This window comes from Dipodomys merriami, unplaced genomic scaffold (genome assembly GCF_024711535.1).
Source record: "Dipodomys merriami isolate MVZ:Mamm:240054 unplaced genomic scaffold, mDipMer1.0.p SCAF_7, whole genome shotgun sequence".
Taxonomy (NCBI): domain Eukaryota; kingdom Metazoa; phylum Chordata; class Mammalia; order Rodentia; family Heteromyidae; genus Dipodomys; species Dipodomys merriami.
This window is the reverse complement of record NW_027206290.1, coordinates 29,777,187-29,796,747: the sequence shown is the minus strand read 5'-3', so window position 1 is coordinate 29,796,747 and position 19,561 is coordinate 29,777,187. Positions and strand designations below refer to the sequence as shown.

The 19,561-nt window shown below is 36.3% G+C and overlaps 1 protein-coding gene across 6 annotated transcripts in view; it reads right to left on the bottom strand.

Annotated features, from left to right (window-relative positions):
- Window positions 1-19,561, bottom strand: part of Ntng1 (netrin G1) — a 351,109-nt gene that overhangs the window by 71,065 nt on the left and 260,483 nt on the right. For 4 of the 6 annotated variants that reach the window (XM_070007863.1, XM_070007861.1, XM_070007865.1 and 1 more), the window contains one exon: window positions 12,782-12,808. In XM_070007863.1, the coding sequence (XP_069863964.1) occupies window positions 12,782-12,808 (27 nt within the window). Of the gene's footprint in view, window positions 1-2,143; window positions 2,210-12,781; window positions 12,809-19,561 lie in introns of all 6 variants that reach the window. The other 2 variants (XM_070007862.1, XM_070007866.1) reach the window with 1 other exon arrangement.

Genomic DNA, 19,561 nt, shown 5'->3' with positions numbered 1-19,561 from the left:
AATTGCATTTCTTTGTTAATTAGCAATAAAATCGCCTCAATTCAAACATTAATCTGTGTCACAAAAGTCCTTGTCTACATTTAAACCAGCTAGACCATTTTTTGGTTAAACTAATTAGATACCACAGAACATAGTCACCACGGCCAGCCAATCAGCAGCATTTGTATTTTCCTCTTAGAGTCATGTTGAACAGCTGTTCCTTTAACAAAAGTTATTTTCTCAGTGTATGTATTTATTTGTTAAAGGCAGGATTTTCTCTCTCTATTTTTCTATTTCTTTTCCAATTAACATTAAGAATTACTTATGAAAATGACAAAAAGTCCACTCAGAATGAAGGGTGATGATCCTTGAGATTCTATAGAATTGGTCTCTGCTATACATCCAGTGCACCTTCATTAGTATTTCAAGTTCAAGTACTTTATATATTGGTGCAGCTTCTTAAATAGATTCATGTGAACTTGTTATCTTAAAAAAAGTACAATACAGATTTCCTAACAATGTTTCTGGAAGCTTTTTGTCCTGTGACACTCACAGAAAATGTAGAAAATTAATTAAATGGGTTTATTTCAGGTTTAAAAGATGTATAATCTTGTTCAGTTTAAAACTCACAGTGCAGAAATGCTAAGTTAAAGATCCTCTCTTGAATAATCAGTTGCGCTATGAAAGTCAATGGGAAATGATGAGTAGCATTTCACCAGGACACTCTCATTGAACTTATCAAGTAACAAAGCCACTAAACCTCTTCCTGAATCCTCACAGATTATACTAACAGGGGTTATCTTGATCTGTGTTTATCTTTTCACATACGTATGCAGAGATTTAAAAAAATCCATTTGGAGCAGATGATTAAGATAATTCTATTTGCTAGTAATATATGTATCTAGGACAGTCTCAATTTCATCACTCTGATCAAGGACTGAAAATGCAGCCCTTTCAATCTGATTCCTCAACAAATTGCTAATATATTTTGTTTTGTATAGCAGCTATTTCCTGGTTCCTTCTTTTGCTCATTTCCTTCTCCATCTGTATTCATTAGAGTTTAAAAAGAACATCCTGTATAGAACTAAGGAGGAAAGAAGTCAAACATGAGTCGCTTCTCTTTTTTTTTTTTTAGAAGAAAGTAAAAGAATAGCTTTAAATTAAAATGAACACTAGTTTATACAAGAATATGCATATGTGTAGGCTAGATGGTGGTAGGAATTTAATACTACTCTATAGTTTATGATGTTCCTTATCCAATTTTCAGAAGTTTAAATTCTTCCTGTGTAATCATATTGTTGTATATTTCTTTCCTTCCTTTCTTCCTTCCTTTCTTTCTTCCTTCCTTCCTTCCTTCCTTTCTTTGCTTCCTTTCTTTTTTTGAAAATTCAGAATATAATTACTAGTTTAAGGGCATACAGAATTTTAGGTTAGTATTAATGCTGCTAGATACGAATTTTAATTGATAAGGAGGATAAAGGGAAAGTCCCAACAGCAAAATATTTACAGTGTGTGTGTGTGTGTGTGTGTGTGAGAGAGAGAGAGAGAGAGAGAGAGAGAGAGAGAGAGAGAGAGAGAGAGAGAGAGAGAGAGAGAGAGAGAGAGAGAGAGAGAGAGAGAGGAGAGGTAGAGAAAGAGACATAGACAGACAGAGGGAGACTTCAGAGAGAGATTGTTTCATGATCCAAAGTTTTAAAAAGGCAATATGGAGCAACAGAGAAAGAGAACAGCTGTTCGGTTGGGTGGGTTTCATGGTGCTGCCTTTTTTCCATTACTGCCAACAGTTATGGTAGAGAACAACTCTACTTAAGGAAAGCAAAAGAGGAAGCGAAAAGAGCCTGTTCTACTCCCAAGTTTCTAAGACTATTATACTCCATATTGTCAGAGCAACAGAGTTCCCAGATTCTCTTGAGACTGACTGACAGCTGACATAAATTTGGTAAAGGGTATACAACTTTTGCACCACTTCATTTTTCCCCCTTCCTGTTCCACTCCAATATTTATAGGGTAATTTTCATATTAGAAAAAAGAAGATATGAATTATGATTCGATCAAAGACATGGCATTCATGACAATGCTCTTATTTACTGTTAAAAATGGTATATAGGATTTTTTTCCCCAAGCATGTAGGATTTATATCAGTAGGAATTTTACATGCTCCTACCTTGTTTTGGGTTAGAAACCTCAAGGGAAGAAATATTCGGCCATATCCTATTAAACTTTGGAGGATCTGCATGCATCAGGAAAAATCAGGGAGTGTTATTTTCCAGCTATAATGCCATTTGAACTAAACAGAAAATTATATGGACACAGACACAAACCACACATCTGCTTTTTAACTTGTCTACAATGCACTTAAACAAAACATGACTCCCACACCCAACAAGAGTGAGCAATTGATGACTCCCAAAACATTGAATGGACATTAAATATATAGCCCCTTCCCTCACAAAGCTCTTGCATTTCCTTTGGAAATAAGGTGGGATCTTCTTACACAAATAATCAAATAGAGACTTTAGCATTTCAAACCGACATGAAAATCTGGTGCCTGAAACTAGGAGATAACACTAAAGAAATAATTTCTCACTTGAAGTTTCCATTCACTCAATTTATATTTACAGATATGAACGGGTTGCATTAGTCTTTCATGAGAGATTCTTTGGGGTATGTTTTAAGTGTGAGCCATTATCTCTGAAATGAAGTGGATCTATTCCCTATTTTTATGTATGCAATTTCTCAGAGAAGGAAAGAGGGATTATGGACGGTTCCGAAGAAAGAACAGCCCTAGGGTCTTCCAATAATATCTAAGATATATATATATATATATATATATATATATATATATATATATATATACACACACATATATATATATATATATGGGTGTTAGAATGCTTTTTATGATGCATTAACCTCAAAATATACCTCATGAGGTATTGATTACAAACAAAATTAAAAACATGGTTTAATTTCAGAATCAATATTACTTTTGACTTGGATCCATACATCAAGAAAAACAGTCCCCTACTGAAGTCAGGAAGACACCCCGGTTTAAGATTTGATGTTATAATGCATGGTCCATGAGTATTAAAGAAGCTATTTCATGATTCAAATCCTATCATCCAGCTTAAAACTACATTACTTATGCCATACACCCAAGACCACACACAGCTTTTGCTTCCACCATAGCACCTCATTTAGTAGCTCCTCATTGTTCACTGATAGGTGGACAAGTATAAGTTTTTTCTTTTTTTTGTCGGTCATGGGGCTTGAACTCTGGGCCTGGGCGCTGTCCCTCAGCTCTTCAGCTCAAGGCGAGCGCTCTACCACTTGAGCTACAACACCACTTCCGGTTTTCTGGTGGTTTATTGGAAATAGGAGTCTCACGGTCTCTCCTGCCCAGGCTGGCTTTGAACCGAGATCCTCAGATCTCAGCCTCCTGAGTAGCTAGGATTACAAGCGTGAGCTACCAGCACCCGGCAAGCCTAAGTTTTAACATTAGTTGTTAAAATTTCATGGTTCTCTTTCTTGTCTTCCTAACTGGATCTTTTTGAAGAAGGACAAAGCCTTGAACAGGTTTTCAGTAAATAGCTGATTATTAAGAAATTAATCTCCAGTTGTTAGGCTACTATAAACAGAATATTATTTTATTAGACTGCTTCCTCCATTATTATATTATAGCGAATGACATTCTTACAAGACAAAGAACTTGTGTTATTATACTAGTTTAAAAGTATTTGTTAGAAAATGAATCTCACAGATCTAATAGAGCTGTTGGTCTGTTATTCTCTGCTTTTATGCATGTAATTACTAAAGTCAAGAAAAAAAATGAAATTGCTATCCTATAGTGAATTGGTAAGGAATGTAATGTAACATCTATATCCAAGTGTTAGTAAATAAATCAATATTTAGTAATGTAGGCAAATCATACAATTTACTGATAGGATATTGTTTTTTATTTGAATACTTAAATCACTAAAAGATATTAAATTAATTAAAGAAGCCAAATTGATCTGTTATGTTCAGCCTTAAGAAACTATAAATTTATACTGAGTTATTCTAGAAATAGTTTATTTAAAGCTATTTCAAGTTTTTAATGTCCTTAAGTAGTTGTACAAAGAGGATTCGGTTCAACACATCAGTCTGTGAATACAATGCATCTTGATCAGTGTCACTTCCTTCCTCATTCTCCCCTATTATTATGATTTTGTATAAAGTACTTTTATATTATTATCACCGTATTAAGGCAATCCTAGTTGAATGAAATAGTTCTTTCCATTTTTATTTCTTTTGTAATAGAGGCAAAGACAGGCCACATACAGGAGTAGAATTTGTAATTTAAATATTTAGCCACTTTGTCTTAAAGAAATAAGCTAATAATTTGGTTAACAAGCTTTGTCAAGAAATTTAATTAATTAGGTAATTAATTTATTAATGAATTTAAAAATTAAGTCTATGAATTAGTTTTCAAAATTAATTCCTTAAATTACACTTCCTTTATATCCTGATAATTTAAATATTTTTATGTCTACATATTATTAAAGTTATCTTCTTAGTGATTTGTGATTTTTCTCCAGGATACTAAGGTTACAGCTTAAATTTTCTTATACTTAAAATAATCAATGTAGGTAATTCTACTTTTGAATTGTTAATGCTACTTGACTTATATGGATTTTATAGAGAGATACCACGGTTACACTCTGTTCCCTACCTAGAATACAACTTTATTCTGTATTCTGTAGATAATGATAGCTTCTTGCTCAGGGAAAATCCTTGATTTTGCCTGAAGATATAATTTAAATATTTTTCCTAATAATTTTCATTATATAGGATATTTAACTTTTCTGTAAAACTAAAAATCAGGGCCACCAATAGCCATCATGTGGACATCCTGAATCAGTATACTCTTGGTTTTAGTAGGAACAAATTGCATATGCTATGTGTTTTCCTTGGGAACAAAACTGTCCCCCCAAATGGGTATTGATAATGGTGTCCTCTATACTCTGATAGCTGGTCATTGTCAGTGTGCATACATTTTTATATTTGATCATAATGAAATTTTAAACTTAATATCCCATCCGCAATGGAAAAGGTATACTGTTTTATAATTGCCAGGCCAAATAAAAGAACAAGTTAGCCAATTACTTTCTGGCTCCTTTTCTAATTTTATGATCCTGCCATGAATTAAATATTCAACAAATATTATTAAGCAGCATTTCAATTCCCAGAAGTAAATTAAACATACTGGAGGCTATATTAACGCATAATTGAGACATCCTCTATCTTACCATATCCAAATCCAATGACTGTCTTTGCATAACATGAAACCTTTGAGAATTCTTATCCATTGGGCTGCTTGGTTTGAGTAGTTTCTCATAGCAAATAGGAACAAAAATTATAATACATCAAAAGTATTTGTATTGTCCCTTTAGAGGAATTGTTGCAGACTTATTAATTTCATTTCCTCAGAAATCAGCTAGGAAATATCTCTAGGTCAATATGAGGGTTTCGGAGTGGTATTTTGTTATAAAGCAAATGGCACCCAGAGTCATAACATGAGGAGTCTGGTCTCAGTTCTGCCACGAAGGAAGTGTCTGGTTGTTAACTTCTCTGTCCTCTCGTTTCATTTTCTGTAAGATGAAGATGCTGGAGAAGAGATCTTGGCGATTTCTTTCAGCTGACAATTTCTAATTCTAGTGCTTCTTACTGCAGCTTGTGGGAAGAATGAAGGTTCGGCATTGATGCTTTTGCCCTTTGGAGAACTTTGGGGACTAGGAACTCCCTGTGTGGAGGGCACATTCCTGCTGTGGACTTGATTATGAGGATTTTCATGCTCATGGTGAAATCAAACCAGAGTTAGGAAAGTATTCTTGGGGTGAAGAGAGTTCACCATATGTTTGGAGATGGTCAATCATTCAAGAATAGCCTTATGGATAACTCACCCTGAAAGCCCATTTTTGGAAAATGGACTGATTTTTTTTCCTGATGATCTCCTTAACTTTACTTTAAAAACTACATCTATATAGAGAGTAATATTAGAGTCCTCAATCCCATATGCCACAAATGTCCTCTTGAGAAATGAGTAATATCGCAAATGTCCATCACTTGCTATTATTCTATCATTCTTTTAAACTTGCAAATTACCTGCATGGAAGGACTACAAAATGTCTACACAAAAGACATTTATTGAAGATATGGAACATAGAAATAGAGTTCAGGGGAGAACCACAACTCTACCATTTGTAAAGTTCCTTACCTTCTTTCTCTATACCTGACTTCTCTTATTAGTAAAATGGGCATAATGACACTACTTGTCATGAAAAGTGAATGAGAGAACATTTCCCTGACATTGTAGTGAAAATTTAACGGATATTAGCTCTATAGTGCTGCTATAATGGAATTTAGATTAGTGTATTCTCACTGACTTCATGTAGGGCATATGATGTGTTCCCTCTGTTTTACTGCAATCATAATTCCCAAAGCCAGTAATTCTGATATGTGAGGTAGCTCATGTTTGATGTAGCTTACTTTAGGATAAAATCCAATTTTAGAGACTAAATAATACTACTCTTCAGAAAGCAATATAAATTATTTTCAATCCTGAGAGAGGGAATTATTTGATTTTTAACCTTTAACAATATGTTAATTTCCATATTTCTTTCAGTTTAGATGCCTGTTAGCTTAGACTATGAATCCAATACATGGTTTTTTGAATTCCTTTTATTTGTTGAGACTTCCTCAGAAAATTGTTAAACAACAATCTCATTGTGACCCTTAGAATCTATTTTCAATCTGAAAACATGAGATTCCTATTCTAAAAATGAGGCTCTGGAAGAAAGGTTATTTTTTCCTCCTCTTGGACACAAGGAAAGTGTTCTGTGAACCATATAACCATGTTAGAATGGCTAAACTTGGCCATCAAGGTCTGATGCCATAGTGAATCAAGCTGAAAAGCCAGCTTGAAGAAGAAAGCTAAAGGCATTTTATTTGTATCAAGGAAGCTTTAAAGGTAGGATTGCTTTAGAATATTAAGTTGTCTTCCAATACACATGGTGTTTACCAAGCATATATATAGTTAATGGTTACATTTTTTGGGGACAGCTATTAAGGACAGAGCAAAATATGGCTTTTCCACCAAAGGGAAAGTTTCTTTGTTTTGTTAGAGTAGTCTACCATGTACTATCTTATACTGGAATAATTGAAATAAATGAGATGTCAAGTCCCAATGCTATGGTTGAAGGTAAAGAGTCTTTGTTGGAAATTGGACATTGAGCTGCAATTTTATTTTGATTACTGTTCTAAACATCTTAACTTGTTTTGATCTGGATAATGGCAAAGTTAAATGTGTTTCCCTTTGAGTTTCCTAACAACACTAAAGTTTCATAATAATTTGGTGCTACAATATGGTATCATCTAAAAGGCAGAGTGTCGCCATGATGTAAAAATGATGGTAGTGAGCTTTCATGAAATGTCTTTCTTCTGTGGACTTGTGAGAATAATATCAGGTGGAGATAAGATTTTGGTTTGATAAAATCATGGCTATTGTTCCTTAGGGAACCTTTTTTTTTTGGGGGGGGGGTCCGGTCATGGGCCTGAACTCTGGGCCTGGGCGCTGTCTCTCAGCTCTTCAGCTCAAGGCTAGTGCTCTACCACTTGAGCCACAGCGCCACTTCCAGCTTTTTTCTTCTTGCTTATGTGGTGCTGAGGAATTGAACCCAGGGCCTCAGGCATGCAAGGCAAGCGCTCTACCACTGAGCCACCTTCCCAGCCCCCTCCCTGGGGAACCTTGAAGTAATATTATTGATATCTAGAGAGGAATCTAGAGAGAACCCTGAAGTAGTACAGGAGAAATCCCTAGAGCCTTAGAGGTAACCTTCTCCTCCTGGTTTTTAGCAGTATATATAAGCATTCTTCACAATTTGCTTAGCTAATTTCATGGGCCACTTCATGTTCTATATTATATCCAAAATTTATATGTTTCCCCTCTTTCTAAGTACATTAGAGATATACTGATAGAGGATGGACATATTTTAATGAGGGAAGGATAATCACTTATCTTCTGTAGCTACACAACATACTTTTGAGTTCTGTTAACACAGTAAAGTACCATAAAATGAATGTCTATTTTTTTCTCCACGACTTCATAGTTTCTTAGAAAGAAATGGATTAATTCAGAGACCATCATATCTTTTAAGATTACAGTGTAGTGGATGGTTCAGACATGGTGTAGGTGTCAACAAATCTAGGATCTTGTCTAAGTTTTTCCACTTGGAATAATGTTATGTGTAGCCTTTGAAGTCAGGCTATTATTTCTGACCACATCGTATTATACTTGATAAGTCTCAGATCGACTGTTCTGTAGGTACAAGGGACTACCACTTCATAATTCTAAGAAGATAGTTTGGCCTAACTTTTCCCAAGTAGTGGAGCAGTTAATTGGTGATCTCTCCATTGCTATTCCAAAAAAAACTTCAAATGATGTGTCCATTATGTGACTACAACAGTGCAGGAATTCACAATTAACATGTTTGAAGTTTCATTATAGTATGTTTTTGAAATCTTGGCAAATTCTCGTTCCCACTAAAAGTGTTCCCATCCCACATGGAGAGCTAGCAAAGGTAGAGATATCAGCTCACACTTAAAAAAGTGGCTTGACATTCTAAATTTGTCTAGGAAAAAGGTTAATCCATGAAAAGGTCAATTTGCTTAAGATGGGCAAATTGTTGTCAATAAAAATTGGTAAACCTCTCAGACCTTTGTTTATTAAGTCTTCTCCCTTCCTGTACTGGAATATCTGATTTCTTCTTCAGGATGAATGAGGCAGCTATGTCCTAATGTTCATTCAATTTTAGGATAACCACAAAGGTGTCATGGATGTGAAATGCTAGTTACACAAATATGAAATGGATCTGGGATGAGGATACTGGGTACATGATCTCATGGTCCCAAAGGCATTTCACCTGGGATGTGAGCTTTCGGTCTAGAACATCAGCAAACAGTTCCAAATTAATGCAGCACACCATGCAATTTGCTTGCCATATCGCTACACTAGCCTGATCATGCCCCCCTCCCTCATTTTATATAAAACCTAATTAGTTAAAGGGCAATTCAAATGAAACTTTTATTTGGAGGATTTAGAAGTATTAAAGCAAAAGAGGGGAAAGCAAATACACACTGTAACTCTCTAGATAGCATGAACATGATTATTAATAACCCTTGGGTGAGAAAATGATTAACCTTGTTCCCCCTGCCATCTAGGTTGCTACAATATATTGATACCGCATTAAAATATTTGGATATTGTATGGAAAACAATTTTTACAAGGACTCCAACTGGCATCAAATGTTTTCAAGTGTGAAAACATTTCTGGTCTTTCTCAACAGGCTGATGGATCCCTGCAGGTAGCACTTCCCTTGTTTAATAGTCCTGCCAATTAAATCAAATTAGAGATGAATGTTTAAGTCTATGATAAAGGTAATGCTCATTATAAGAGAAAACAGGAAAATGAGATCTTTTCCCTTAAGTGAATTGTTCTTTTAAATTGAATTAATTAGTGAGTGGAGGGGAGAAGAAATAGACAAACAGCTCATCAATAGTCTATACTTTTTATGTAATCATGTCAGTCATTTGATAGTTATTAAAAATAAGCTTTCACCAGTTCACAAAAGTTTACCTCTTGCTCTTCTTTTATTGATATTCTCAGGCATATGGTTTGTTTAAATATTCCTAGTTTTTAAAAGCCATCTTTCTTGATGTGACCTTTTATTGTGTTGATGTTCTACCTTTAACCTCTCACATATCTGTCATGTGCTTTGGCAAGAAGTGATCATCACCTTCATGAAGCTATTTTGTATTGGGGCAGTTCTCAATTCTCGGTGATCTAATTATGCTATTTGTTATATATTGTTTGGCATAATTAGTGAAATGATTTGCTTTGTAGGACTTGTAATCAGATGGTATATGTTAGAAGGTAGTGATTAGTTTATCACCATAACAAAAACATCAACAAACATACCACTATTAATTTGGATTAATAGCATCAACAACTGATCACTTCAAATTAACCTGTGAAGTATATGAACACTATAAAAAAGTGAAAACGGAATGAATTGTTGTCATTTTAGGTAACGTAAATTCAGAAATGGTAAGGCTCAAAGGACTAGAGATACATTTTGGGAATCATTAATTGCTGACAATATCACCAGAAATCTTTTCAGCCATGGTCAAAGCACATCACAATGACCTGAGATTTAAATCACGTACTCTTGGGATGTTTGCGAAACTTACTTCCTAATAGAGAGACAACAGCAAGTACAAAATGACCTTAATAGGAAATTTGTTTAGGAGATGATCAGAAAGGATGTCCATTCTGTCCATGCATTTGAACATTAATATGGGCCTTGACAATTTGAGATCTATAAGGCTAGAACATTTAGACAAGTGTATATGATGTATGCATGTAAGCTTATGGTTACATACATCAATAATATGCATCATTTGTTTTCCTTGCCATTCATTCTGAGGATGAGAGTCTCATTGGTGTGGTACATTGTAATAGCTGGTGGAATTGCATTTAGTGATTGCTTCTTTGGGGGAAAAAATGAAAATCCCTGGTAAACACCAGTTCAACATTTGGTTAAAAAAGTTCATGCATCTTCCTTTTCCCTGACTGGGCATCTTGAAAAACTCCTCCCTTCCTGCATCCTGGTGGACAGGCAGTGAAATCATCTCTGTGTGAATTTTTGACCTTTGGAGAGGAAAGGAATCTACCAGTGCATACAACAAGCACCTTATAAGCCCACAAAGAAGGAACTTGTGGATATCATTAAAGCAGGCTAGAAGATACAATCATGTCTGATGGTTTAATCGCAAATCCCTTTACCTTAAAAGCTAGGCAACAGGCAAGCTAGTCATGTGTGACGTGGGGTGACCCCTAGACGCTCTTACATCCTACTTGCTGAAATCTGAGAAAACACCCCTCACGCTCCCAGCAGATCAGCCAGAGGCATACTGAATGCAAACTACAAGCTATCATTTTTAGTCACAAGGTTTTGGTCATGGGTATCAGGAATTAAATTTCCTTAGGTTCCTGATAATAGAGGTTAACACATTTCCCAAAGGCACAACAAAAGCATCCTTTCAGGTCACCACTGATTTCAAAATCAAACCCAAGCAAGACAAAAATTGGGATTTTCCTGGATTGGGTGTGTGAAAGGTCAACATCTGCTGATGCTCAGAGATGGAGGATGCGGTGAAGGCGGCGGATGAGGTACAGCGTGAGTGGTACAGTCAGTCAGGGGATTCATGCAACACACAACTGGCACTCAACACAGAAACAACACAGCCCAGCACCAAAGACCTACTTTTCCATCCATCCATTTCTGAAGCTTTTGACAGGCCAGGTTAGGACAGCTGCCTCAATAGTCCCTCTAGCTTTGGTTCTATCTCGTTTCCTTTCTGCTCTACAATTGTTAAGGCCTGAAAAGAGTCCTTTAGTGGGGGTACAGAGACAGCAAGACAAATGCCAAGGGAAGTAACCAAACAGAAAAATGAGACTATTAAAGCTGAAAGTTTTCATTTGTAAGGTTGGAGCCCCGCAAAGAGGATGCCAGAGTCTAAATGGATAGGAACACTACTTCAATTCACAAAGTGGCCCGATTTGCATGGCATTTGACGTGTCTAGTGCCTAACAAATCAGTGCCCAAACTTCTTCACAAGATTAAATAAACTGGGCTAGTTTATAAACTGGAAGACCTGACTGCGCATTTATAAGAAGCGGGAAGGAAGTTCCCCTCCCTCCAAATTATCAGAATATTATTGTTTAGAAGGGTGTTCAGAATGGCAATACTACAGCTGCTGATATATATGCTACAATCACCTTCCTGGCACAGTCCTGTGGCACAAGCCCTAGAAAGACCAGGCCAAAGGGATGATTCAAACAATGCATCATGGAGGACTCCTCTCTACTTTCTGTCTCTTCAGCTATTCAGTAATGGTTCCACGGTCTTAGCCATTGGAGCTTAAGGGTGCAGTGTTTAAAAAATAGGTGAATTTCAATGAGTATTTCAGGCTTGGGGTTAGAATATCAAAGGAAGAGGAACTAGAGTCTGGCTTTTTGTGGTGGCCAGAGAATATTCTTTGAAATGATATTGCAGAAGGTTTTACCTACAGAACTGAAGAGACAATTCTCCTTGACTGCTCTGATTTCCCCTAAGAGATTTCTTGCAAGGATTTCTGGTCTTCTGATACTAAAATTCTTCATGTGTTTTGGAAGCCCCTTTTCAACCAAACCTGGAACTTAAGTGCTCAAAAAAAAATACATGACCGCTGTAATTTAGGAAAGTGATATCATATGACTTTTCTTTTTCCTTCTTTTCTTTTCCCTCAGAATCTGCCCAGGAGATTTCACTGGTAGCCATTCTCTGCGCCTTTCTGTTATGTTAGGAATTTATATCTCGTTCTAGAGAGAGAGTTGTTTGTTGTTGAAGTATGAGTATCTAGGACTTTTTTTTTTCTTTAAATGAGCAATTTTTACCTAAGTAAGTGCTTCTCAATACAAGCAGTGAGGAAAGCTGAGGCAGTACATATATAGTGGAGAGCTGTGTATAAACAACTATATTCACTGCTCTCTCTCACAGAGCTGTGCAGGAAACCAAGACAAAAATTCAGTTCACCAAGGAAATGGTCTCTTACATCAGAAATGGATACTGGAAAAACAGATCTGAAGAACTGAACTACAATGCAAAGCTAGTTTAGACTTGGTTTGGTGATTTTTGTCTTATTTAATTTTTTTTTTACTTACTACCAATACTGGAAATACTGGGAATACCTGCAGAGAAAAAAAAAGAAAATAAAGAAAATTGGTTAGCTATTTATTAGTGTACAATGTCTTTAACTTAAAACTCTCAACAACTTAACACTTGATAACATTCAGGTCATTAGGAAATTAGCACTAGAAAAAGTTTTAACAGTAAAATGTCTATATTCATGTATATTTATACATTCATACATTAAGTAATATAGTTTTAGTTGGTACTTCTGCACATTATATAAATGCATTCTGCACATTATATAAATGCATTTATGTATTTGTTTTCTATACATGCATACATTGCCATTTTGCTTTCATTCTTTCTTGCCTGGGTGCATCGGAGTCGAGAATTCAATAGTTAATATTTACCTTCAACAATCTGGTACACACCAAATCCTTGAGACATTGAATATTTTGCCCTTGCCAACAAGGTTAATTAACATTTTTATGTGGTTCTGAACAGATATTAAATTAGATTTATATTCTGGGCACAGAATACCAAATATCATTGTGTACCTATGCGCACAGACAAAACATTTGCAGGAATAGATTTTTAAAAATATATTTGGAGGTGCATGAGTTAGCTGTCGAAGTCATTTGGCATGTTGATTAATTTCACATAACCATCATTTTTATTCCTGTTTTACTTGTCAAATATGTGGATTAAACTCTGTAATAGAAACTTAATTGAGCAGAATAATTCAAGAATACATTAGGTTGTTCATATTGATCACGAACTTCATTGATTTTTTTTTAGCTTTCACTTTAATTCATAAGTTGTGCTAAGGTAGTTAAGCCATTTCAGAATATGCCCTGAGTTGGTGTAAATGTAGATGTGAATTTAGTCTGTATTCAGATTTAAACTCCTAGCCAAGCACTACTGCATAGCACTATGGCTAAGAGCAAAGGCTCAGGACCCAGCTGTCTGAATTTGAAGCATAGATCCAACTCTTAAGTTCCCACCATCTGTGTGACCTTGGAGAAGTTGCTTATGCCCTCAGTGGCGCTGGAGGAGTTTCCTACTTCTTTGAGTAGTTGTGAAGATTATATGAATGGGTCCTTAGAAACTACTCAGTGGAAGTCAGATCTAATTTACAAATATACATGTAAACGTATACATGATTGTATACACTGGCTGTAAACATATCCATGAAAGCAGGTTATATTCAGGGGAAGATTCAATGGCATAATTCTTTTGAAAAACTAACTTACTCTGTAACAAAATGAATACCAGGAAGGTGGTATTTGAGGTTGCTATGTATATGAGTTCTAGGGGAGGAGTAAACAAAAGAAGAGAGGAAGGAGGGGAGAATGCAGTCTTAATACCTTACAGAAGTAGGAAAATTGAAAGGATGGGTAGAACTGGGAGGGATGAAGAAGAAAAATGAAAAAAATGCTATAGATCAAGATATATTGTACTTAAAACCTGACATGTTAACTTGTACAACCACATAAAGGTAATAAGAATATAATAAAAAGAAAGGATAGATATATAACATGCTATGATAACAAAGAATATATTATTATTATGATTGCCACCAATTATCCCTCAAGCACCATTGTGTTAATGAAAAGCCAGAGATTTACCACCTTGTTATTAAATGTGGGTGTTAATATGAGGGATGACATAAGATGAGGAACAGAAAGACTTGAGTGAAGGTCTTGATTTGCCACTACTGAGGAGTGAGGTGATTTTTAGGCATGTTTGAAACTTTCCTTAAGCCTGTTTCTTCATCCAGAAAGGTGTCAGTGTCTCCTACTGGTATGAGGATTGAACAAGATAATCCATGAGCCTGTCTGACACATGGACTGAAGCCAATAAATGACAACTGTTAATGAGTTGTTCGTATGTGCTCTCCACATCACAGGAGTGTTCTAACAGGTGGTAACTGTAAGAATCATTAAGTTTCTATTTTGATATTTGTCTTAGAACAACTGCCCTCTGCATATTTTGTACCTTGTTCAGGGATTTCTAGCTGTGTAGTCTTTTAAAACCAAAAGATAGTTTCCTAAGCCTGAGTGAGGAGGGGCAGAATGAGCAATAAAGACCTACAAATGATCTTTATAAACCTTGAAAGAGGAAGGAATGAGACCTCAATTTCACAATTGAGTGTCATTAAACCTCTTGGTTTTTAACCTGCTTTGAGTTTCTATTACTGCAGTTGAAGTGTTGATCTCTGATCGACCCAAGCTTGAAAACTAAATTTCCATATTTCAATTTTCTTCCAAGAGCTGAATTTAAAGTTGAGTGTAATTTCAGCAGAGGGCAGCTAGATTTCTGACCTGCCACTTTGGTAGATTCTCTTTGCCACAGTGTGACATTGAAGTGGTACTGGATCTTTATTTATTTTTTCTCTTTTGCAAATTCCTTGCTGAGTGAGGTAGGAGGGCACCATTATAATTTGTATAAACTCCAGATTTTACCATGATCAAAAATCCTTCTCCATTGCAAAAGCAAACCCCACTTCCCTGTTGCAATCTGTCAAAGAGACTAAAAGCTAAGGTGGCAGGAGCAAACTCTTGTTTCCAAACTTACTTGGAATCAGAGGGTCATGCATAATGCAAGATAAGGTTCTCCAGGTATTTGGCCAGATGTAATGGGAAACAAACTTGAAAAGCTCTTGCAGTACTTGCTGCAACTGAATACCTTAGAAAAATGCAGAAATATTTCTAGCCTTTTGGGGATACAAGTGAAGGAGGGTGTATACCCTGTGCCAAACAAGGCTATTCTGAGTCCCTATGTTTTTCATGATGATGTTATTCCCTAACATTGGATGCTTAAAATGAAGATTCTTCTTCCATGTGCAGCTTACAATTTTTTGAGGTCACTGATAGATGAGTCACTTGCTTAGAAAAAGATTTTCAGACTGCTCATTTGAATAAAGATATTTAAAGTCAGAAATATCTGAATACCAAGGAATGTCCATTAGTATATTTCCAGGTGCCATTTCTCCCTAATGGTTCCTATTTTAATGTCCAAGCATTTTGCTTCTGGTTCTGTGCAGACAATGAGGAATTTAGTAAACTCATTACTCACGCCTGTAATCCTAGCTACTCAGAAGTCTGAGATCTAGAGATCATGGTTTGAAGCCTGACCAGGCAGAAATCCAGGAGACTCATCTCCAAATAACCACCCAAAAGAGCTGCAAGTGGAGGTGTGACTCAAATGGTAGTTTGCTAGCCTTGAGTCAAAAAGCATCAAGACCTAGTAGCAGGACACACACAAAACCAACAAGTAAGCCATGACAAAGCCTATCAACATGTAAGGCCTGGAAATAAAATGGGGCAATTCATTTCATGAAAGTTGGGTGTGTCTAGCATCTGTCAAGAATGAATCAGTGCATGTGATTCTATGACACAACAGAGACTGGAACCCTAAGTGATATGAATAAATCAGAGGTTGTTCCCAGGAAGATTGTGTGGACACATGATGTTGGCCAATGTTTTCAACATTCCCTGTGAAGTAAAAACTATTATGTAAAGACTATGTTTGTCTTTAAAACTGAGCTCATAATTTGTCTTCCCTTTTTTCTTGAGATTCCTGATAGGAATTAGCTCTCTCTTTTTGTCATCTCAAAGTTCTCTAGGAATATTTTTACATTGGATTTATCAATATATTTGTGATTGTCTAAGTGTACCAAGGGGACAAGCTTCATGTCTTGTCTTTCCTGTCTCTGTATCTATCCTGGCTGATACCTGATATGGAAGAGCTTCACAAAGTTTATTGGAACAAAAGTTCATTTGTTTTCCGGACGTTTTCTATCATTGTGTAAACAATCCTTTTGATCATCATATGATAGTGTCCTCTATACAGTGTTCCACTATGATGCAGTTCACAATTAATTAGTACTTTCATTGTCTTTGAATACAAGTTGCTCTTCTGACAGCAGCAAGAGCTATGCCATGAACGGATCACGCTATTCTTTCAATGGGGCTCAGTAGCGTAAGCCATCTTGATGCTCACTGGTGGAACTTTCAAGCATTGAATGCCTGCCTTGTTTTCCTTCTACTTCTTTTCTCAGACCTTTCCCTTTATTGATACCCTTATTTCTATTTGTTTTTGGTCCCTCTAAGTCTCACCTATGGGGAAATTAACATTTCACATACCCTTTTCGGTATATCACATTTAAATATGAAATTAGATATGAAACTGAACGTTTTTTATTTTGAGGGGATCTAGTGAAGAATTGGAAATTTAGGCTCTATTTACCTAAATCTACCTTTGGAAGCACCTCAAAATACTTGCAAAAGGATAGTAGATTCGGCATAAAATAAAGGCAGTAGATAGAAAAGAAGAAAGGCAAAGGAGAGATAAACAAGGTAATGCTCAAAGAGTGATAATTAGAGAGCTAAAAAGGCTATTCAACTTTTCACCTTACAGAGCAGGTATAAAGGGCAGGAAGTTCCTTGTCCAAGTTGACACCTTCATATTCTGCTTGGGAGCATATGATTTCTGCATGCCAGGATATGGAATGCTTGTGGCATGGCTAAATTTGACCCAAATAAAGGAAGCTTATGGTGCATGTACTTTAATAGAAGGCTATGATGTACAGAGGGCATGATTATAATACTAATGTTGTTTCTGCAATGAAAAATGTCACCTCAGTAGAGAAATACATACTTGGTTAAATAAACCAATGGGCCATTATGCCATCATGGGCTAAGAGAATATGAAGGTAAGAGGATGCTCACTTTGTTACTGGTGGTTATTCCTTCCTCAATCAGCCCCTCCCATTTCCACATTTATTTTAATGTTTATTTTGACAGAATCCTGCTGAAATTAAGGAGATGAGTACCTGGTAGAATTATAGATGCCATAATGTGATTCTTTTTGTAGTCTTTTGAAAAGTATTTTTTTTTTTACTAACGACCTCTTTCCCATCAAGAGAATAGCCAAAAAGTGTATAATTAAGCTTCAGGAAGTCAACATGATCGACATCTCAGGAAATACATGCTCAGATCTTCAGAAGTAGATTAATGCAGTGCTACAAGCTCTCACTCTGAGAATCAGTGGCAGTTGTTTTTTTTTTTTTTTGCAGCTTTTCATCAGGAGGGAAGCAGAAGGGATACAGATTCAACATATTCCAAAATTAAAGGAAAGGAAATCACCACAGTTTTGATAGATGTTCTGAAAAAACAAACCAAGTAGGTGGGTTTTTCTTCTTATAGCCTGACTACAACAATTAGAAGCTCTAACTTCAGAAAGTCCAGGTGGAGAATTGGAAGGTAATGATAAGAATGGATTTTATAGGCTTATTTGTATTCCAAGGGAATTACTTCTAATGTCCTTCCAGGCTTCAATCTCTGGTCCAAACTGCTGTGGACAGGAGGTAGGGTAAATTGTTTTCTAGGGAGGGAAATAAGATTGCCTTTACAAAATTATGCTGTGGGGGCTGGGAAGGTGGCTCAGTGGTAGAGTGTTTGCCTTGCATACATGAGGCCCTGGGTTCTATTCCTCAGGACCACATAAGCAGAAAAAGCCAGAAATGGGGCTGAGCCTCAAATGGTAGGGCACTAGCCTTCAGCTGAAGAGCTAAGGGAGAGTGCCCAGGCCCAGAGTGCAGGCCCCATGGCAGACAAAAAAGGAAAGAAAAGAAACAAAATTATGCTATGAAATCATTATAGAAATGATCAAGACAGAGAGAGTTCCTGTCTCTTCTTCTTCTTTTTTTTTGGCTCATAAAAGGGCTCTGGGACCTGAGTGTATATGAAGACTTGACAGAAGTGACATCAATTTGACTTACTATATCAACAATAATTAAAGAATGGAAGAATGAGCTGAGCCAAAGTGGAAGCCTAGACAATGGTTTGTCCAGAGACACAGGTTGGCAGCGCTCTTTCCACAAGGTCTTAGGAGAGAGTGGTTTCCGCAAACATTTGGGCCATCAATGCTCTGTTGGTATTCAAGATGTCTGACCCTGTGGAAGAATGGATGTGTCAAGTTGTCTCAGTGTGATGAAAGCCATTCAAATTTCCTGATCCTCTGCTCACCAAGCAACCTTCTGATGATTATCTGGCTGTGCCCATTGGCTTAATTGCAAGAAAGAGAATACACAGGTTAGAAGGACTGCGATATTTTTAATGCTGTAACAGCTATTTCATATTATGGATGAGTAAACAGGAATTCAGCTACAACTTATCATTCCATGTAACTGTCTCCAGTGGGGGAGAACTTGCTGATCATGTGCTGGATCTTAGTAAAAACATAATGATCATAGCGACTAATTGCACTGTGTTCTTACGGGGTTCCTGACAGTGTCCATTTGTCTCCTTTGTGGTCATTTATTGACATTTTAGAGCCAGTCTATGAGGTATATAAGTCAGGGTGATTTTACAGAGTAGAGATGTTAATGTACGTGAGGATGAGTAACTTGTTTAAGATTTTCTGAGTTCATTGAGAAGAAAATGGAAATTTGAATCTACATGTACAGGTTCCAGACTTTGTCTCATTTAACCAGTGCTCTATACTGCCGTTCTATTCAAGCCGAAGTCTTTCACGAGTTCTTTCAAAAAAAATGTGAAAAAAAAAAGTTTTCCCACAATATTCCTGTGGTATAACTGAATACGCTCTGAACTAATTTGGTGGTGAAATTGAACTGGAACTCACAGAAGGTTATTACTTGTTTCCCCTTATCCTGCTTGGTGGGAATAATTGTTTGTTGCAGAAATACCAAGATGGGTAACGAAGTGAAGCTGCCTGATGTTTAACTATGGATTTTTTTTTTGGTAACATAATACATGGCCAATTGATTACCATTCTAAAATCCTAGA